The sequence below is a fragment of the Syngnathus typhle genome, linkage group LG3, assembly GCF_033458585.1.
Source record: "Syngnathus typhle isolate RoL2023-S1 ecotype Sweden linkage group LG3, RoL_Styp_1.0, whole genome shotgun sequence".
In the NCBI taxonomy this organism is placed as follows: domain Eukaryota; kingdom Metazoa; phylum Chordata; class Actinopteri; order Syngnathiformes; family Syngnathidae; genus Syngnathus; species Syngnathus typhle.
Genome location: NC_083740.1, coordinates 5,483,802 through 5,506,429, shown reverse-complemented (window position 1 = coordinate 5,506,429; position 22,628 = coordinate 5,483,802). Strand labels below are relative to the sequence as shown.

The following is a 22,628-nucleotide window of genomic DNA, read 5'->3' as shown; positions in this document are numbered from 1 at the left end:
TCAAATGCTGGCAAACCATAAGCTCGACTCAAACGTATTTGCTCAAAAACATTTAATCATTTGTGAGTAAGCTATTGTAGGCTAAAGGATGTACACTATATTATATATCCATCAGTAATAGCTGACATCAGCATAGTTTTCTCTATTCTCCGTGTGTCTGTTTTATCTCTGTTTCTGGGTGCTTGGCTGAATGACAGCTGCTCTAGTGGGAATGTTTGATCTGATCTCTTTACAGTAGAACATCTAGAGCTACTGTAGCTGCTCTGAAATGTTACCGAATAGAGGTTACCGGCACATCACTGTCTTTTCCTGCCTACTCTTTGTTCTGCTGCAAATAATATTTTTCATCCTTTATCATTTTTGTGATAAGAAACATGAAGACTATAGTAAATACATACAAAATTGTTCAAGTGGATATTAACACACCAAACCACTAAAAGTCAAATGTTTGGAGCACAGGTAAAAGTCCTAATCGGGCTGCTTACATTTTGAAAAATATCACAGTTTGAAAAGCAATCAAGGCAGATTTGTGACTTCACACTGCATGCACAAAAAATCGTTCAAGTGCTCAATGCCAGTTCTGACTTGTAAAGTCATTATCAGGGCAGTGCGAGTGGGCGTTAAACAAAATGACAATTAGAAAATACTTCAGCTTGGACACTAACTCATAAACACTGCTGTCTTTTTTGTTTGACAAACGGTAGCTGAGACCATTTCCGTGCGACAACCCTCTTGGCGAAAAGGTAACATTATGCAAATGAATTACCCCTCCAATGGCTATTTCTGGGAAACGAAACAGCCTGCAATAACACTAAGACATCTTGTTAAATGACCCGTCAAAGAAACACGGTAAAGTAGTCTAAGCTCTTTCGACAGACTTTTAGATCACTCGCTGCAAACACGTCACATAGCGAGTACATTTCATTTCGATGATTACTTAATTAACAGTTTAATTCTGTCAGGGTATTTTGGGATGGAATTCTGTACATATCTGAACAGAACCTGGTACCTGGAAGGGTCATCCAAACATATTTCAGGGGGGGGGGGGGGGGGGTGGGCAGTGCCCCTACAAACTCACTCTAACTACGCCAATGCTTTTTCCATCTCAACCAAAGTCAGTAATGTCTACACAACTATGACTGGGATCTGTCAGGTCGTGGTCAAAACCAAAATAACACCCATGTACACTCACCCTGCTAATGGAGAAGGTGACCCCGGGCTTTCCGGAACACACGCCCATGAAGCAGAAGCGCAGCTGCCAGTAGAACCAATGTTCACAGATGAAGGTGATAAGTGACAGAACCATGGCGGCCCCGAGCATGTAGAAGACCCCCGCCATGTTGTCCACATCCAGCTGACTGCTCATAACCTCATTCTTCTCATTGTGGCAGATACCTGTCAGCCATAAAGCCTCGAACTCCTCCATCTCACCTGAAGGAAGCAAAGATACGTGATGTTTGCAGATATGATCGTGATATGGCTGATCTTGGGGGAGCTTGCCTCAGGTGACGCCACTTGCAAGTGTGAGTGGAGGGAAAAAGGAGATATTTTTTAGTTGTTGTCAAAAACAGCTAAGGTCTCATGTATGGGGGGAACAAATGTCATGTTGCATTATTTTATCTGAACGCCCTGCAGAAGATCGTCTTCATTAAGGATTGCTTATGCTAGGCTGATCATTCTTTCTTGTAGGGAGGGGGGGTGCTTGCTGGGACTTGAAAAGTCCTCAGGGAGAAAGTTTGCATGGTCATGTGAGAAGTATTTCCACCCTAAAATGTGTCCATCTTATTTCCATATCCCTGGGGATAGCTAAAGCGGGAGGACACGTCCAGAGAGATTTGCCGGATTTGCCCCGATGGTTTGTTTTTCTTTTGTATGTGTGAGAGAATGAGAGAGAGAGTGAAGCGAGGGACGACAAGAAATCAAGTGGGGATTATTGTTCCTCTGTGTTTGTTTAATATAATGATATTGTTTGTGCAAATGGGCATGAACGAGTCCATTTTAAAGGTGTTAATTTGTTTAATCTGAGTTTGTTTAATACGAGTCGGAAGCAAGTAGATGACAGTGAATACAAAATATCTCATAGGTTCTACTCATGGGATGCATTTCTTATCATTGATTAGAATTTGGGGATTTTGACTCAATTAATTCCCTTAAAATTAATGTAATGCGTGTTTTTATATCTGGTTCTCCTCCATCTGCAGCTTTTACTGCCGTATGCATGATGCCGCAAAGTAACGAACTTTGCCAACTTGGCTCGCAATGACTCGTAGCTTTGCAGCTTTGATAGCCTCGCTGGCTTCTTCTGGAATCTTTCAGCTGCTTCCCAACTAAACATTTACATATTGAAGTGAGTGAGAACATATCGCCGTTCAAGGCCTCACCGTCTCCAAACAGCATGAGGATGGCCAGGTCCACCGCTCGTTTCCAACCCGAGTCTTTCTGGATGGCGATGCCGTAACCAGTGGAGGCAAATACTTTGCCACTGCCGATAGTGACTAGCTTGCATCCTTCGTCCCGTCCCGCCATGTAGTTAAGCACTGCGGCGTCATAAATGAAGGCGTCCAATTTGCTGTTGAGCACAACAGAAGAGCACGAGAATGAATTTCATTGATTGTGTTTTCTTTTTAATTGGTTTTAGTAACCAAATATGGCAACTTTCAAATCTAGTCTCAAAAATCATGCTTACTTAGTTTGTTGGAATCAACTGATGTCATGACATCACATTTTTTTGGATGGAACTGTGGCTTTGGAACATAATTGGTAATTGCACGTGAAGATCACAAGATGGAGACATCAGTGAGTCTTCCTGACAGCTCATTGATGATCATTGTAACTTCAATTCGGGACTGTGCTGCCCACCCACCCACACTGGCCACTCTCTATGTCCTTCATCATATTTTCTTCTGATTGCATCATTAGAGAAACTCTTTTTTTTCTCTCCTCCCTTTCATCTCCATGTTCGTCCCTCCATTCATCCTCTCCTCCGAAGCCGCCACCCCCCTCCGGACCCCCTCCTCACCCGGTCTTGAGACTGTACAGGGCCTCGTCCACATTCTTCTGGTGGAAGCTGGTCATGTAGGTGTGCATGTCTCGATAGTTGTTGCGGATGTTGCGCTCTGTGCTCCCGTTGGGCACGGTGCCAAAGCGGAACGGCGGCGAGAACTCGTTAGGCTTCTGGAACTGTTGTCGATGAAGTCGGGGAGGGGGGAGGGAGGGGGTGGCGGTTTCCGGAAAAGAAACCACAAAGAGAAAATGACAGAGGAGTGCTCGTTAGCATAGAAAAGGCACCGAGACGCATCAAATAGCCTTTAATGCACTGTTGAGCAGAGGACAGAACGATGCTTGGGGAAGCCTAAATTAACTAAATGTTTGGAGTCGTGATAAGAGGTCTGACGTACATGGGAAAATCTCAAGGACCAACACGCCGTGCTCTAAAGTATTCCGCAGCTCATTAAACCGAATATACAAATTCTTAAAAAGCCTTGGAAAAGATCAATTTGAACATCTAATTTTAGAAGAGAGAATACCGCTTGATTCTCTGTGTTGTTGGAACAAAAGTTCAAACTTCTTAATTGGCAGGAAAAGAATGTGAAAAGAGACAAAGAGCCGGCATGGGAAGGGGATGTAAAGGAGAAAAACATTTAAAACAAGAAAAAGAAAAAAGAGGACTATCGAGGTAAAGCTTAGGATTTTATGCTTAAACTTCTTTTTATTTTTGCGAGACAATATATTAAAATGAGCATCTAGAAAATATTCATTAGCAACTTACATGTAGTGTTACAAAAATATGAAATAAAATATGAATGTTTCCCTAGTTTTGTCTAAATGGCGCTTGTTGACTTTTGCGTACATTTGTGTGACTGTAAAAAATAAAATTTGATTTAAATCATAGTCTGTACAGTTAATTAAGTTGTATAATAGTTTGACTGCGGAAATTATATTTTTTCGACTTCTATGCCCAACATTCTTAAACAGATAGCAGTTCAGCTCTTAAGAGAAATTTTCCAATGAAATACTAAAGCAATGACAAAAATAAAAAATCATAACCTCCTCCTCCAAGGAGGTCCTATAATGTACTTCCATCACATTTATATTCTGTTCCAGCACCCCTGGCTAGCGTGTATTCCCACCTTTTTGTCTGACAGGCCCGACACCTGGTCCACATACTCCTCCTGGATCATGAAGGCTGCCAGGTTGGCAGTGTAGGAAGCCAGGAAGATGACAGCGAAAAAGGCCCACACTGATACCATGATCTTACTGGTGGTACCTTTGGGATTTTGCACCGGCACAGAGTTGTTGAACACCAGACCCCAAAGCAGCCAGACGGCCTTGCCGATGGTGAAGGAGGGACCGCCGGGTTCTGGCAAGCAGGAGAAGGACATAAAATATGATGGAGGAAGAGGAGACAAAAGCAGAGGGAGCCACAACGCAAAAAGCAAACTCCATCCACAAAAATAACCATCTCTGACAGTGCCAACAGATCTGTACATTCAGATTTCAAAGGTGCTTGTAGGAAAAAAAAATGTGGCTGTACGGTGACCAGCCATTCCAGAGACAACCTTAATCGTTCAGACTGTTCTTCCCGTGTGTGTGTGTGTGTGTGTGTAGGTAGGAAGGTACAGTAGATATGACAAGCTAGAGGAGTGTGAAAGAAAAAGGGGGCGGGCTAGACATGCTACAATTGTTCCAGATGTGCCCGGGAAGACAGTCTTACATAACCTCGTGTTTCTACCCAGGATGCACAAAATTGTATTTCACTCAGACATTAAGGAAAAACTGCATGAGGAAACGTTAGTCCAACTTAAATCCTCGTTTCGTCCCCGAGAGCAAAAAAAAAAAAAAGGCCGTGAACAGCAATAAAACACTTTTACAAATGACAGATTTAATCTTGAGTGGCTGTTGTTGCACCAGGCCGATTCACTCCTGACAGTCCGGCTCTACAAAGCCTACAGGAAAAGCTCCGAAATCGAATTTGCTGACTTTGATGGGAAAATTGATTGAAACTGACCCGCTCCCGTTTGATACCCAGCGGCCAGCGGCGCTACGTTGTGCCACGCGTTGTTCAAACTGATAAATATTTCCCACGCACGATAATAGAAGCGCTTGAGAGTATTCCGCCTTTTTATAAACTGGGAGGAGTAGGTGGCGTAACGCTGATGTAATACTTGAGAGCGGCACCATTAAGAGTGGTGCTGGAGTGGGAACCGAGGATCCTTTTGCTCAGGCTTTGACACTTGTCTGATTGTGTTTTCATTACGTCAATTGAGTGGCGATGGAAGTAAATGCTCCACAAGTAGAAACTCACAACTCTCCTTATGAGTGATAATAGAAAAATTTAAAATTCAAGGTAACTCAATGGAGCGCTAAATGACTCACCGCGGATGTGCGGATGTGTGTGTGTGTGTGCGTGTGTGTGCAAACCACTCTCACCTCTGCCGTCTGCCAGGCAGCGATTGTAACCCACCGGGCTGAAGTACTCAAACACAAACACGGCGACGGCGGACACAATCAGCAGCATCACAAACATCATCACCCACACGTCAGCACTGAAGGGCTCTGCAACACAAAAGGGCCGTGTTAGGTTAGCCGTTGACTTCATGTTTATTCTACTCATGGGGACCCACATGGCAACAGCTGCACAGTCCAATGCTATCCAATATTAGGGTGTATGTGTTTTGCAACCTTTGAGAAAATGAGAAGAATCTCACAGTACACCACCAAACAAAACTGTCAGAAAAAATAGACATGATCTGATCGTCAATACCTAATATTTTGCATTTGGTGCACATTTTGTTATCGGCTGCAACAATATTTTTTTTTATTAGACATGGCTTTGGCCTGAGCACAGAAAAGTGAGCAGGTGAGATTTTTCTCTTAATAACAAAGAGTAGGTCTCCCCAAAATCTTTTGTGTCTCTCACCTAAGAAGGCAGAGGGTGACACGGTCCCGTTACTTCGGGAAACCATGACGCTAATTCCCGTCTCGATGAAGGGCACGGAGAAGTCGATGACCTCGGACCGCTCTTCGTTGATGGTGAGTGAGCCCACCGCCATGTGAGCGTTCTTAAGCACCACCTGGCACACACACACACACAAAAGGAAGAAGAGACGGTCAGTGAATGTAGAAAAAAAGAAAACACAGGACGAAAAAAAATATTACTGTGTGTGTTCAGTGAGTGTGTTTATATTCAGCCTGAAGTTCGACAGCATCAGGCTATGAATAAAAATGTAAAATAGACAGACAGGAATTTTATACCCTGACGTATTTTTCTTTCTCAGATATTAGCTTTTCTGTTTTCCCTAAATTGAACTACTTGGGTCTTCCCATGAGCATATAGAAATAACACAACATTAAGGTAAGCAAAAGGATATTAATATTGTATCATATAAATGTCACCTGTACCTTGATAAATGAAATGGCACATCAGATTGATTCTAAATAGCGCCTCAACTTGTATGTAAATTAACACACAAGCAAAGTTTCCCATCTCCAATTAGCAGCCCCCGTGTGTTCCACCCGAGGTTGCGCGGAGCTGACGACTCGTGACCCCTCAGGTCAGGTGGAGGGGGAACATGTGCTTGATGATTTGAAATAGGCAGAAGCCTTTCAGGTTATTTAATTAAGCCTATTGAAATTGCAAATTTCTGCGGGGACAATTTCTTCCCGGCTTCGGTATCAATAACAAACAAAATGGGAGTGAATGATGAAACAGAATGATAAAAACAAGACATTCCGAAAAAGGCAGCTTTAATTAAGAAACCTGTATTGATGTGGCTTTTAATTAGAAAACAAAACCTGAAAAATGTGTTGACTGAAGAAAGCCAATTTGTTGTCATACTACAACACATTATAAAAAAAAAAGTCCTCACCTCTCCAACCATTCCGTTCCACGTCCCGTTCACCTTCTTGCCGTGTTTACCGTTAGTAACCAGGTAGAGGTCGTAGCTGAACTTGACCGCTTTGGCGATCTTCTTCAGGATGTCGATGCAAAAACCTTTGCAGCAGCGCTTGATGTAGATTCCCGAATCGCCTGTTTGGTTGCTGACAGGTGAAAGGAAGAAGGAAGGGGGGGGGGGAATTGAAATATTAAAACAAGTCCAAATAGCAAGAGTTATATTCATTTAAATTACAGTACAGACAAAAATCACAAGCAAGAGAGCAATGCAAAGCGTCTTTTGAATAGTTATGCTATATGTATGTTGTTTGAAGCAAATGTCAAACAAAGGGCAAAGTATGTTTGGTTATCTTCTTCAAAGTTAAACGAGAGCAGCTCCATAAGCAGAAGGGCACGGGGTTGTGATTTCATATCATGCATAAGGACTGAGGTACTGTAATATATCCCATAAATTATGCAATAATGAGAAACCGAGAGGGGGGAGGTCTGTCTCACCAAGCCTGCATGCGACCACATGTGTATGTGGGCGAGGGAATGTTTAAATCCTCAATGTACACATTGTAGTATATGTAGGTCAGGGAAAATACAACTTAGTTCAGAAGATTACATCACACGGTTTTGTTTCCTTTTGCACTTTCATATCAGTTTGAGAAAAGCACACTACAAAAATGTCACCTCAAAAAAAACTGCATATTAATTCCATCATTTCTTTTGGGGAGATCTAGATATGTTTCGACGATATGCTTTAATTGTTGATGAATTAGCTTAGCATATTATTTTTATTGACTTGTGTTTTGATTAGAATTCCAATACTGTTCATTTTTACAGTTCAGTTGTATTTAACTTTTAAATCAATACATTTACTCTTTTCAAACATCTATTTATGTATCATTTTTGTAACTGGAATGTGCTTGAGTCTCTAAGTGCAGATTTATGAAATTCTTATATTCAATCACATCTTGAAGTGTGACAGACAGCAACAAAAAAAAGTATTACAATGGGCTTTCGTTATTGATTCCTCTCACATGAGTTTGAGCTGTTTACGACAAGGCACGGTGTTCCTCATGCAGGTGCCGCTTAGCGGGTCCACGTCCTCCACGATGACAAAAGGCGCCTCCTCCAACGTGACGATGGACAGGTGGTCCTCGTGCTCCTCCGCCGCAGAGTAGAGCTCGAAACGTGGCCACACGTGGTACTTCATGGCCAGAGAGCCCTTCTCCCACTTGCCCACCTGCGTGTGACAACAAGGCCTGGTGACGGGTGGGATTTTTAGAAGCGAAAGCTACATGACAAACATCGTATTTACCCTGTCCCACGTTCTGTCCTTGTCGAGAAGAATGATGACCAGTTTGGGGAAAATCTGGTGGCCCTCCTCGCTGAATGACAGGTTACGCCCTTCAAACGTCACATTCATGATGTACCTGACAATTAGATTGCCAACCCAAATGTCAGAACGTGTGCGTGGGATTCAAAACAAAGGATGGCGTTTATTTCGAACAAGGCGTAATCATCGGCTGGGTCGTTATACAGAATACACACGAGGGCGAGGTAGCGGGGAAATATCGCCATTTAAATTCGACACCATGTTCACCTGCGAGTCAGTGATGTCATTCAGTTTGAGATGTGGACATGATGGTGACTGATAAACTGTGAGAAAATCTTCTAGCAGTCCACAATCATTTCAAAAAAAGTAACAGTGATAATTACATTTTTTAAATTAGAGTATGTTCTGGACTTGACCGCATATTAAAAGCGGTGAGAGCTCAGTGAAGGTTAGTCACAATGCTGGTTAACAACAGTGATGGAGAGAGAAAAGAGAAATAGCTCAAGGACATGATTCCATTTAATGATTTCATCAAAAGAAAAAAAAACCAATCTAAAAAGCGACCGTCCCAACTTCTGATTGCTCTCATGCTGACAAGGCTGACGAGGCAGACGGAGCCAAGGGCAAAAGGTCAAAACTGAAAAAGAGGGCAAGCGCATAAACCTCCTGCGAGAACACATATCGGCAAACGTGTCTCAACAAGTGCGCGTCTCGTTCTTTTGCATTCTTCCCCACCCTTATTCTTCCTCGTCGCAAACTGTGGGCCGCCGTCACCATGGAGACGTTCTGCCTCGGAACACAATCCGCCGGAGAAATAAAGATCTTGTCTGCATACAAGGAGTACTAAATGTATGAGGCCATCATCTTCAAGTGTGAAAAGACAAACACAAGACAATAAATCTATTAAGGAGAGATGAGCAAAGGGCCAAAGATTTAATCACAAGTACCTCCCACTGGAACACTGAGTGGCTCTGACTAAGACGTCTTTGGCTGTATTAATAACACACCTCTCTCTCTCTCTCTCTCTCACACGTGCACACATGGCCGAGTGAAGGTTTCACACTTTGTTGTGCCAACACATTTACTTGTTGCAGCTTACTCTTGTGCACACATGATGGCATGAGCCTCCTTCAAGCACTTGTTGCCACCATCTTCAAGTGAACAATGTGCGACATGTGCATGGCAGAGGTGGCAAAAGTATTCACGCGGTACATGAGCGAAATTACAGATGCTGCATAAAATAAAACTTTTTTTAAATAAAATAAAAAAATAAAAAATTGTAAAAAAAAATAAAATAAAAAAAGAAATAAAAAAATAAAAAAATGTAAAAATAAATAAAATAAATAAATAAATAAATGAAATCAAGATCTGTAAAGGTACTGAGAATGCCCGAGACTGACATTCAGGTGCTTGATTGAGAAGTGTAACCAATTAGCAATTATTGGAGCAATTATTGTAGGTGATAGCAAAAACAGAAATAAAAAGATGTGGGAGAATTAATGCCTAAATACCATACTTTGCGTGGGAGATGCTTTGCACGCAGGCTTTACGCAAACTTGCTAAATGAGGCTCCTGGTATGCGTACAACCGCAACGCATGGGAAAGGGAGGGGAGGCCTCGTATACTTCGGCATAATGTCACGTAATGCGTTGCCATGGCAGCCACAACCATCAGCTGTGTTGCCATGGGAACAGTTATCTCAGCGGATGAAGGGCGTATTTGTTTTGTTTTTCTAGACCGTATATAAACCCAAGCGTATACTTATTATCATGTGACTTCTCGCGGTCAGCGATCCACCTCCGAGAGACGCCACAAATCACTCATCAATAAGATTCAAGGTTTAACCCGCGCTTTTACTGATGCATGCTGGGACTTTGAGAGTGGCACGGGCCGGCTTGCCGTATTTCTCATGTTTGGAGCCCATACTATCGACGAGGCTTTTATGAGCTGTTTGATCCCTTCTCATGTCGGTGTTCCCCTCTGACTTCACTGAAAATAGAAGAAAAGGGGGGGAAAAAAGGCACGTGGGATGAGCTACTAAGAGAATCTCACGCAGCTCAATCGCAGTCACGCTATATGTTTGCGAGCGTTTCACCCACTAACTGTTCACTGCATGGCTGTGAGGGGAATAGAAGCTACCTTCCAGCTTAAATACCTTCAGCATGGTGACTCATGTTGATTCCTGCCTTTTTATCGCAGACTGCTTCTAAAAAAACAACAACAGTCTGTTGCTGCAATGCAGGGATGCTAGCGTGTCATACTGTGTGTGTTTATGCATAAATAAGAATTAAAAAATATATATATTCACATTCTTATTCAATATTTATTCCACAATAAACTTTATGAAACTGGAAGGGAACCAGTGTTATGGATTTGACACTGAAGGTTCCTTGGTATAATAAATAGTCAAAAGAATCCATCAAAAAAAAATCTTTGATTAAAGCTGCAGTCGACACTTGAGTTGAAAGTGTGAAAACCTGCAGGTTGTAATACTTGAAACCAAAGAACATCAAGGCTAAAATTGAAAAAAATCAAATGAAAAGAACGCAAACATTTAATGATGTGCTGGAGAAGTTGCTTAGCGATGGAAGGCACGACTTTAATGAGTGTCCGCTGGTGCAGCGTATCGGTTGTGGGGCAGTGGGAGGCGCCCAGGTGAGTTGCAGACATCAAACGGCAACCTGTGCTGTGAACAGGAGGGGTGATGTAACACATCTCCTCACCAGGCTTTAACATGCCAACACACACCTTCCCCAGCATGCCAACATCAAATATTCATATCGTCTATTTTCAGTCATCACATGAAATTCAAATTATTCCGCGTTTCTTTTAAAATACAAAAACCTTCGACTAAATCACTCATGCAATAAGTGAACAAATACCGGTAAAGGCCACATGAACAATTGATCTGTTACATTGGTGGCATTAAAGGCACCTCGTGAGGATTTATCCAGAGCTCAATGAGCACCACTGAAAAGCACATTAATGCTGTCACTTCACAATATGTAGCTATGCATTTATAGCATGAAAGGCTGACCTGTGAAGGCTCATTGATTCAACTTTTCAGTATCAAAGAGCATCATAAAGAGACATGCAAAATGGGAAAACACAAATAGAGATGGAAAAAGGGAGCTTGACAGTGCGCAGCCGTTGATCAGATTGATCCTTGACCTACTTGCATGTAAGAAAAGACTCGGAATAAATCACCGGGGCTCTAGATACCTAAAAGTGCAATGCTTTGGCTTGCTGACTCACAAATATAGAGAAAAAGCTACTTTGATTGTGACCGTTGAGGAATGCAATAACGCTGACGTGCTGCAGTCGCCGCGGGAGGAAATACTTTAAGAGATGACATAAGCGGAGACTAGCATGAGAGAGGCAGCGTACGCCTCTCATGGCCTGCAGTGAAGATCGTCTTCTTAGCTTTAAGCTCACAGCCAGTTTGCAAACGTAGACAGTGGGGCAAAAAGCGGCCAAGCTGTCTACTACTTTGAATATACAATAAAAAACGCTGCAGTTTAAATCATTTATTACAAAAGCATTTGAATAGACAAACTGGTAGAAATTCTGCAGGGCAGCGTTAAAAGGGGAATGAAGTTGTCAGGGAATTTGGCTGTTTTTTCAAATTTGTGATATTATATTTTATTTTATTTATTTCATTCTTTTTTATTTAATTTTATTTTATTTATTCCAATTTGACTCACCAATCAAGCTAACTGAAGTCTCAAGTCGTATAAAACCGGAGAGCAGATATGGACCAAGGTTACGCAACATATCATAGAACATATCATATTTGTCAGAAATGAAATTTGTGTACGAAATGAGGCAGCAATGATCCAAAGGCTCAAATTTGTGACAGAATATTAATCACCACTTACACATCACATCTGAATACCAACGTGTCAGCAGTCACGTCCACACAGACACGCACGGCATCAACTAATTATAATAACACGTCTTCACATCTCATCTAAAAACAACTTCATCATCTCGGGCCTGAGACAACCGCCGCAAATCTCTCTTCTTTTATTTCAATATTATTATTACAGTACGTGTGCCCCCATAAGGTCAAGCAAGCCCCCTCAACTCATTTGAGTGCATGACTCACAGGGGCCTCCCGTCTCCGTCCATCACCGCTGACAGGATGGCATGTTAATACGCTCTGCATGCAACCAGCCCACTGTGGCTTGTGGCTATCCTCCGCACCGTGCACGGACATATGGCCTTATCATTGCTTTTGTCTCTCAGGGAGATTGCGCGTCTGTGTGTTTGTGTGTGTGAGCGTCTTGTGTAGCACAACCCTTGACAGACCACTTTTATTGCATGCGCAATTGGGCTGGTACCTCCCAAAAAAATGCTAGCATGAGCTTTTTTAAAAGGGAAGTCAACCAAGATTCAAAACTCGGCTCACGAAGCTTCACGTCCACACAAGCCACACTGGTGGCTTGATGTGATGAAGACTGATTGGAAAATCTTTAATCTGTGTAAGGGGGGAGTTTTGGTGCTGCTACGCTCGCCCTGAGGTCAACACCGGGATCAAAATTCTATACCTCCACTCAGTCGAGCTGACGGAATGTTTGCTTGAAAAATCACATCTTTCGTTTTCTTACATACACACACACATACATACATACTAACGCACGGATGGATGATTGAGCGCTCATCCCAAGTCGCTCAATGCCCTTTGGGGATTGAAATATTCATGTTTATGGTGTTCTTGTTATCTCAGTAGTGCTGCGAGAGGATGCTGCGACAGCGTGTACCAATGCTCGTCTTATTACAAAAACAAAAACTACATTTTACAATAATACATCAAGCTCAACGTGGATGCCCCTAGCCCTCCGATCTTTTCAATTTTCCATAATCAATTGCCAAACTACAGTGGCAGGATGGAAAACGAGAAAATGTAGGATGAAAGATGGCAGTTTTAAAAGGCTCACACATAATTCTCCAAATGTGTTTGTATGAATCTTTCTGGCAAATGTGCTTGTCCCGCAGTGGAAAGGTGAGAACAGTGTTGCCCATGAATTTAAACTGGAATGAATTATTGAACAGCAGCACTCCTGCTTTTCTGTAACGTGCCAAAAGGCAAAACAAGGATGTTCACGTGAGGAGAACAAAGAATGCTTTTTGCTTCTCGTATGTGCAGTGAAAAGGTTTTATTATATTGCTTGACACGCTTTCTTTGGGTGTGGTGCTCGTGTCTTTGCGTCTGAAAGTCTTGGTGAAGCACACGCGTGTTGTTGCTGCACCGCATCGATTGTTAACTCTGCTCCAGGCAATGAAAGTCCGACTATGATTTATTTCTGCTGTGCTTGGATTCCAATTCTTATGATTTTACCTGTTATTAATCAGCCTGCTCTAAGCATGACAACATGATGTGATCTCTTTAGAAATTCACAAAATGCTAAAAGAAATCACTGATCGTCACTTTATGGCAATCAAACTAAATTTTTGCCCACCTGAGTATTTCCTTGGAGTGGCCAGTGTTGATGTTCTTCTTGTCAAGGGTCCCGAAGCAGCTGGATTTGATGAGGGTGTGAGGCCCCCGATCCAGTATCATGGTGGACGTCGCCGTGGCAATGATGGCGACTGCATCACGCACCCGGGCTTCGATGTTGTAATCCCACTCGTCGTATGACACCGATATCAGCCCTGCGTGGGGGACATGATATGATGGAAGAGGAAGTGGTAGGAATGGGTCCATGGGTGTCAAACTCTGGCCTGCGGGCCCAATTTGGCCCACTGTGCAATTATATTTATTTATATATATTAATTATCTTCACTTTTAAAAAATAGAGATGTTGCTAGCAAAAAACTTTTTTTTATTTATTTGAACAGTTCTTACTAGTCTCTGATTTCAAAACTGTTGTGAGGCCTATACTGTATATAATATGAGACATTCATACATTTATTTGGGTTGACAGTTATAATGGCCCTCCAAAGGAAACTATGACTACGATGCGGCCTGCGACAAAAATGAGTTTGACACCCTTGATGTATAAGGATAATAACCTTAAAATGTAAAAAATGCACCGAAAGTGAGAGTGTACATATGATTGGAAAGATGCAGCAGGTCGATTTTTAATAATTTAGCTAGCCCCTGCAAATTTGAGTGCCAGTCTCAGAAGAGGTGTAATGACAGGAAATTAATGAAAAACTGTGTACAGCACTCTCAAAGCTTTAATAGGATGTATTCGTATGCTAATATGTATGGATATGTTTTTTTTTCTTTCCTCAAGAGGAGCAGATGAATGAAATACTTTGTGAACATGGAGAGTGTAGTTCAGCCCTCAGCTCATTTTGTTATGCTTGGCTATCCAAGCGTGAGGAACCACTGATGTCTGCATGCATTTCTCTCACCCATAAACTAGAGCATTTTGGGAGGTTATGGTACTCTGGCTGGTTTGCATTTTATTTCCAAATTCAGTGGAATGGAGCCAGCTTGACTTCACTGCTGTCAACAGCTGCTGCTTGTCCAGTCTGTGTTTTACTTATCTATGAAATTATAAAATGTGTCTGTATGAATTTCTCAAACGATCCGCCCCAAAGATTCCCTCTAGAACCATAACACTGCGCTAAACAGAACGCAGTCCCAGCAATGCTCGAAGCTAACTCGGTTTACTTAAATCCCGGCTGACCTCCCTGATTTTGTCAGCGGAAAGCATTTGAGGAATGTAGCGACTCTGCGATTAATATTACTCATATTACATTTATTGGGAATACATTTATATAGGTCATAAAATGTAAAGGTAATGTGATCTCTGCCCTATTGGAGTTCAAAAATGACATCTATAAATAAAGATGAGTTGTAAGCCTACCTATTGGGAAAACAGAGGGTACGTGTTCTGCATCTCCAGCCACCAGTGAGGGAACGATCCAAGTGAAGCCATAACCGGTGAGACCCACAGAATGAGCCACCTCGAAGATGGTGCTGGCCTCCTCTTTTGTGCAGTACAGAAGGATGACGGGACTCTGCAGTTTCTTCAATTGGTTCTGGATTTTGGAGTCACCGTCATCCACTGACATGTCCAGCAGGAGGACTTCCTCCAGCTCCCAGCCTACAAAGCTATTGTCGATGGTACTGCGGACCTTGATGGAAAAGAGATGAAGATGGTTTGCAGTAGCAGAGTAACAAAAGGCTGCAATTGTTTTTTTTAACGTTGAAAGTTTTGACAGAAAAATCAGTCGGATAGTTGCTGACTTCAGCAACCAACCCAGTAAGTCGAACTTTTTGTTTTTGTTTTGTTATGCAACTATCAAGTGTATGGCTGGTGTGCATTACTCAGAGTCTCATAGCATCGCCTTGAAAAAGTCTCTGCTCGGCCCGGGAGATAAGCAGCCTCCAGCCTCAGTGAGCAGCTCTATTTAGAAAAAAACTAAATGTTCAGCTGCTCTGCGTTTTCCATTAACGCAATGAGAGAACGGTACATGCGGGTCCATTTACATCAGAGTCTGCCAACCTTATCTTTTTTAAAAGCTGGAAATTATTCTTTGAACCCAAACGATCAGGTCCCTCTGCTTTGGCTGGCTTTTGTAAGGAACCACTTCATCATATCAACTGAGAAATATTACAAAATAGTGTGGGGGGGTAAAAAGCATGCACATTTACACACATCAGCAGATTCTACAGCTGGGAACACATTAAGTGAAAGCACTCCTGTAATGTGCTCCAAAGCGACAGATAATAACTCCTTCGTTCAAATAGAAATAAATGTTCTTTCCATGAAATGACATTCCTCAATGACCCCCAACTTGTTCGGAACTGATGTTCATTTCCAAAGGCAGCTTCTTCACTGTGATGAAAATGTAGCAGACAGGTGGCATGGCCACCTACTGCGTTTGCTTCTCAGGCTTAGAGTGAGCATGCTACAACTGTTTGCTCACCTTATTGACAAAGTCCTGGTAGCCTGGGTAGTATGTGGTCACTATGGAGAAGATGTACCAGTCATACTCCTCCATGATATTCAACATGACCGAGGCCTGCTGCTCGATCGACGGGCCGAATTGGAAAAACATGGAGTTGTCGTCCTGGAAACGAGAGACGGAGAGCCAATTAGCTAACAAAGTCCACCAGCAAGAAAGGGGAAGTAGAAGACAGATAATTATGACACATGCACAGTGACTGTGTGCCTCTGGAATAAATGTAGATAACAGTCATAATAGATCATTTTATTCACATTAAAATGGATGCTGTACCTCGGTGTTTCCAACATGGCACAGTGTGTCACACTCAGAACTTGTAAATGTATCAAGCTTTATTTATAAAGCTTCTTCAAACGTTAAAAAGATCAACTTGTATTAGGCCAGCGGCTTTCATCGGAAGTTGGTAACAAAAAAAACGATATCGAGTGAATTCTAATGCCATTGACAGCAAATGTGTCATCTTTGCCACTTGTAACATTTCCACGACAACAGCAACTTAAATAATGAAGTGCCGGGCGGTGCTTTGAATCAGGGCAGGGTCAGCCATCCATGTCAAAAGCGCCAAGCGACTCATCAGGACGCGAGAGTCGAGATGGATTATTCATGAGGTGTAAGTGACTGGAGGCGACATGGCAGAGGGGCTGTAATGAGAGCGGCATCATGTCAGGGGTCTTCGGAGTGACAGCGGCTGACGACCGGAGCGACAAGACTGACTGCTGTTTTTGCTGTCCGGCACACCGAGGATGCACAGTGGAGGAGTGTCTACACACTGATGCGTACATATACGCGGAAGACAAAGCACCTTTAAGAACTTTGAGAAGCACGCTACAAATAAAATGAATTGTTCAGATGAATGCTTTGATTGAAGTGATTCAACCACTGCAGGCTTCCTGGAAAATTGAAAATGGGGAGAATTACTATGCTTATTTGCCCGGAGCTTATATGCAGCACTTTGCTGCACACTTCATTAGGTAGAAGTGCACACTTTAATGTCATCCAGTATTTCCAGTATTTTATTTTTTTTCTCAGCTAGTTTAATGAGGTAAATGACGACGTTTTTGAGTTTCAGTCAAAACTGAACTTTTTAATTATTTAGGTTGGATGGATGGATGGATGGACGGGTGGACGGACGGATGGACGGACGGATGGACCGACGGACGGACGGACGGATGGACGGATGGATGGATGGACGGATGGATGGAGAGATCATACGGGTGTCAAGGGAAAATCTAAAAGGTTCTTAGTCTAAAAATAAATCAAAAATTCATGCGCAATGAAATGTTTGCGCTTGCATGTATGTGCATAGCACGCATGCATCGACGTGGACCGTCGGTCGTATGTGTGAATCATACAAGAGTGAGCGCTCATCATGCACAATACATCACATTGGACCCCCAACTTCCGTACCCCCCCTACTTTTTCTGCCACAGGGACAGAAATGATCTGCTAGCTACTTTTCACAGTAATGAGGCGCCAACACCGCAATGTCAAGAGAGGGTGAAAGGATTGGCAGTGTGGGAAAAAAAAAAAGGTGGTGGGGGTTGTACAACCAAATTGAGGGAGAGTTAACATGTGATTTGTATCTGTTGTGAGATTAACTTTTGCCTTGGGTGTTGGACAACTCAAATTTTCTCTTGGACAACACCCTGTTTTTTATTATCCAGTGACACGCTTGGCCAATATAGTTGATTCTGATCAAACCTGTAGGCTGTCTTAAAAATCAAATTAGATATACACAATACAGCCAGAGGGATGATTTATTTTATAAATCATTTTATCAACCTACTACAGTCAGGTTTGTTTCGGACCAGTTTTTGCTGCATGAACAGATGAAGCCTGCTCAGATGAATGGTGAAACATCGTTCAAGACAACCACAACAGTCCGGTTGCAGTCCATTGAGAACGAAACGATGAATGGATGAATGAGACACGCCCCTTCCTGATTACGTTTTGGCACATATTTTAAAACGGGTGCATGACCGCATCTCCATTTGTCTATCCAGCATACACCGCAGCACTTTCTACACTGTGATTTAGCCATTTTAATTGTCCTGCGGGATCAATCGTTTTGTCACAGCTGACCTTTCTGTAGTTTCTCTTGGTGACATGTTGAGCCAGTGACGTCGCGCGCGCACACAAACACACTCGCACACACTCGCACACACTTGGGTTACTGGGCTGCCTTTTCATTTCCTCCCACTTACTCACTCTCTCCATTACCAGCTCAGGCTGCTTAAGTTGTCATCGTTTCCTTACTGTCACTTTTTTTTCCCTGATTGTCTAAAAAAAAAAAAAAAGAGCTGAGAGGTAATAACTTCAGATCAAAACCTGCCATTCAGTGGGATCAGAAGGTCACCACTCAATCTGTTCCTTCTCAGATTACAATTTTTCTTATGATGCTTTCAAAGATCATTATTGCTGTTTAATTCTTATACGCTACTCGAATGGCGTCGGTGATACATTTTTTTCCTTTGGTACCACTGACCCGCTCCCCTATTCCTATTATCCAATTCCTCTGTATGCTCCATTTTTTGCCTCATGTTCTACAGCTCATTAGTTCATGTCACGAATGTGTGAATCCTATAGGGCGCATACATGCAGAGTAATTATACGAGGCGGCCAGCTAAGAGGTTTGTCACTTCATTTTCCGGCTCCCTCATTTTGACTAAACTTCTAATGAGTGGGTTGGATTCAATTTATTTGAAAAACGAGCCATGGATTTTTGTGAAACAAACTTATCTACGTAACGAGGACGGTAGTCAGCAGAGTGATGAATCTCACCAGGGCAAAACAATCCAGATTTGGATAAGAGACAAATTTTAAATACATTCTCTCCCAGTGATGGATACAAACTTCTTCTTTGGCCCTGGCATCACTCCTCCAAAAATGAGTTAATTAGTCAGATGTGTTGGAGGATCGAGATTAAAATAATGTACGAGTTGTGCTGCACTGGCGGCGCTAGAGGGGGGGCCGTGGGGGCACTGGCTCCTGATTAAATTCTTGGACTCCCCCAGGCCAGACAATTGATTTGTTTTTTTTAAGATTTTTGTTTCCCATTTACCATATCCATTTCCCCAACAGTGTTTATTTGCTATTTTGCTAGGGGGGGGAAGAATGTTGCAAGCTGCTGATGAATGGGACATGGAAAGAAAGAAAAAACATGGTTCTCGTCATGCAGTGTGCAGCTCGTCTCCGAGTCACAAGTACACTTGATCCTGTGCATCCTTTTCATCAGCACATCTAAGACGAGGGACTGTGATAGCGATCTGTTCCACGCACGCCTTTTAATGCACTGCTTCGTCTCATCCTGACCGGATTATTGCGGTGTCGTGGTTTTAAGTCTGCCGTGCTTTAAAGTCTACCGATGTCTCAGTGTGACGGATTAATGTCCAAAAGTTTTGCTGTTGTTTTTTTTTGGGGGGGGGAGGAGTCTGGACAAGTAAGAATGATCCGAACAACGATGTTTCTATGCTCAAAAATCAGTTTAGGTGTCAAAACTGGGACTACCTCAACCAGCTTGTGTGGGATGTTTTTGAAAACCAATAAAAAAATTATTCTACACAACAAAACAGATACAATACTGCCATAATTAAATACGTATGTAAAGACAATCTGATATACACAAACAGGTCATTTGCATTGCCACTGATTTACTTTCAAGTCTACGCTAGCATGGAGCAAGTTGTGACCAATTAACGTTCTGTCACTTTGGTGGTTCTTGCAGATAAAAATTCTCTTACATCTTGCCACCTCTTCATTCTCACGTCAGCGAGATCAAACGTGCCTTTTAAATTCCAACACGCTCAGAATGGTCTTGCCGTGCTGAGTATGCCAACGTCCACAAATCATCACTCAGGGAGGCATGTTTCAACTTTTGTGCGAGCAACCACCGCAACCATAGGCTGCGTTCACATCCACAACGGCGCAAACACCCATTTGCGTACAGTTAGACCGTGCTTTGCGTGAGACTTGCCCATAATGTTCAAAAAAGCTTTACCGCAAACCAAACTAATATTTGCCATCATTGCTAACGTTACCATCCATCCGCTAGGAAGACTTTAAGGTCGGGCTTTTCAAGTTCTACTTCCCCAATTCTTTTGAAGGCGGCATAGAGCCATTAAGACTGTCAGGGATCGTCCTGCTGCGTCACTGTACAGAGCTGAGGGCCTGAAAGGATTTGGCAACTCATCTCCATGTCATGCCTATGAAAGCCTGTCCCCAATTAGATTTGCAAGGGGAACAGCAACGTATCAGCCCGATGCTCAACAAGCTCTGGTGGGAGCGGATTGGGGAGAGAGAGAAAGAGAGAGAGTGCTTGACAACACAGGCAAATGCTAAGAACTCACAGACACGCTCACATCGTGACACACAAAACGGCAGTGTGCGCATAGCGCCCGGGCAACAATCAGCTTTGCCACTTCATCGCGCTCGTCTTTCGCCTCCTTTCATCTTCTTCCCTCTATCCTCCCCTCCTCACAGTCAGCGTGCAGCCGTTGCTGTCAATCGTTCCCAGCGTGAACCCGCCACCATATTTCAAATAAAACACACACACACACACACAGTAGCCCACTGTTATTTAATCTCATATTCGTCTGTTTAATTATCATTGACCCCGTTTCAAAAGACTCTCAGCTTCCCATTTTAAACATCCTATAACATCCTGATTGAATGACATGTTGCTATTTCTGTCCAGGAAATGATTGGCGAATGATTCACTCCCGCAGTGGGACTGTTTCTCGAGCGTCTGCGCGTGTGTGTGTGTGTGTGTGTGTGTGTGTGTGTGTGTGTGTGTGTGTGTGGGCTGCATTTAAACACGATAAAAATTAGGACATGGTGTGTGCAATTGTTTTCTGTTTGTGTGTGAGTGAACGTCGTTACAAATTATCTTAATTTAGGTAAAGATATTTCATGGTCCAGTACCCAATTGGAGTTGAGGTTCTTTGTTTGGCTGTTCATTAGTAAAGCCTGAATAATCCTGGTACTTTATGAAATTAAATACAGAGATTATAGACTACTGGATTACTAGAAATTTGGTCAATTGTGAGGTGCAGGCCCCGATTCTTTTCTATATGTGCACCCCCAATTGAGTGTGATTTCAATAATTAATTCTTTGGTTAAAATAGCAATAATATTTGGTCAAATACGCAAGCAAATAAATAATTGGGCCAGAAATTAGTCATTCAAAATTATTTTGATCAATAATTCACAATCAAAAGGGAGGGAGTTGTAATTCTTCTAAAAATCAAAAATTCACAAGACAGGCCGGATTGCAGTCGTATAATCATTCAGATACGCTTTAAGCAATTTTATTCCTTCTTTTGGGGTAAGTAAAAAAAAGCATGACGGATTTATGCGTTTATCTACCACTGTCTCTGCCAGTCAGAGCCACAGCCAAGGCTTCCTATTTACCTCTCCAAAAGAAGCCATGACGTCCTCTATTTTTGTGCCACCAACTACTGGCTTGTAATCAACTGACTGCCTAATGAGCGCTAATTAATCTCTTTGTCTTGAAACCGTGTCAACCTCATTTACAAACGTGCAATGACCAGTGAACAGTCACCTCCATTGTGACTGTGCACACCACGAGAAGGAAGCAATTAAATGATCCAGTCAATCGTCCATTGTTACACTCCTGACATGTCATTCAAGCCCAAAATGTTGCACAGGGAAGTAAAGCTTGTTAAGAGGAACACTTGAAATGAAAAGATTTTTTTTTTTCTATTGGTTGACGCAGGGCATTTTCAACTTTCTACACAATCTTTTTCAAGGGGTGCATTTTAAACGTGTGCTGATCTTCTCTCATGATTTCGGATATGTTCCTACTACACTGAAAGAGGCAGATGAAGAAGTTAAACATCTCTCAGGGGCCCTTCAGGGAAATGGAACATGGGAAAGAACGTATTCCGTATTGCATGAGAGGCAATCCACACCGTGCAGAGGAAACTCATTTCAGTGGCAACAATCTTGTTGTTTTATCGAGAACAAAGTATCTTAAAGTAAAAAGTAAAGTATCTTTTAAAAGAACTAGATAAAATGTTTTGTTTTTTTAATTGAAAAAAGTATCTTTGTGTTTCTATTTATGCCAGTAACGTACATTGACAAGAAGAGCACTTAAATATTCCCTCTGCTGTCTTCAAACTCAATAAAGATAGCCCCTCCCTCCCTCCCTCATGGCAATAAAAGGTGAATTAAACTAACAATCCCTTCAAAAAGAGCAAATCCTGCTAAGACAAGCGGGGGAGTCAATTCAGCGTTACCCTTGACCTCGCCAGTTAATGGAAAGCGCCTTCGTGAAGAGTTGATTATGCTCGTTTGCACTGGCGGCAATGCAGGTAATTAATCACTGACACGTGGGAGCCGTGTATACTGATTGGCAAAGATAGCGCCAATCGAAACTAGGCGCACAACCAATTAGCTATGACCCGTGCGACCCAGTAGCAACCGGATGCCTGTTTCAGAAAAACATAAATGGAAGAAAGAAAA

At 42.4% G+C, this 22,628-nt stretch overlaps 1 protein-coding gene across 1 annotated transcript in view; it reads right to left on the bottom strand.

Annotated features, from left to right (window-relative positions):
- Positions 1–22,628, bottom strand: part of grin2bb (glutamate receptor, ionotropic, N-methyl D-aspartate 2B, genome duplicate b) — a 38,538-nt gene that overhangs the window by 5,925 nt on the left and 9,985 nt on the right. The window contains exons 2-13 of the mRNA XM_061274295.1: positions 16,107–16,250; positions 15,041–15,311; positions 13,682–13,874; positions 8,202–8,316; positions 7,921–8,126; positions 6,870–7,041; positions 5,921–6,074; positions 5,431–5,556; positions 4,131–4,360; positions 3,020–3,180; positions 2,382–2,569; positions 1,193–1,431 (exon numbers count right to left, since the gene is read on the bottom strand). Coding sequence (XP_061130279.1) covers positions 1,193–1,431; positions 2,382–2,569; positions 3,020–3,180; positions 4,131–4,360; positions 5,431–5,556; positions 5,921–6,074; positions 6,870–7,041; positions 7,921–8,126; positions 8,202–8,316; positions 13,682–13,874; positions 15,041–15,311; positions 16,107–16,250 — 2,199 coding nt within the window. The remainder of the gene's footprint in view (positions 1–1,192; positions 1,432–2,381; positions 2,570–3,019; positions 3,181–4,130; positions 4,361–5,430; positions 5,557–5,920; positions 6,075–6,869; positions 7,042–7,920; positions 8,127–8,201; positions 8,317–13,681; positions 13,875–15,040; positions 15,312–16,106; positions 16,251–22,628) is intronic.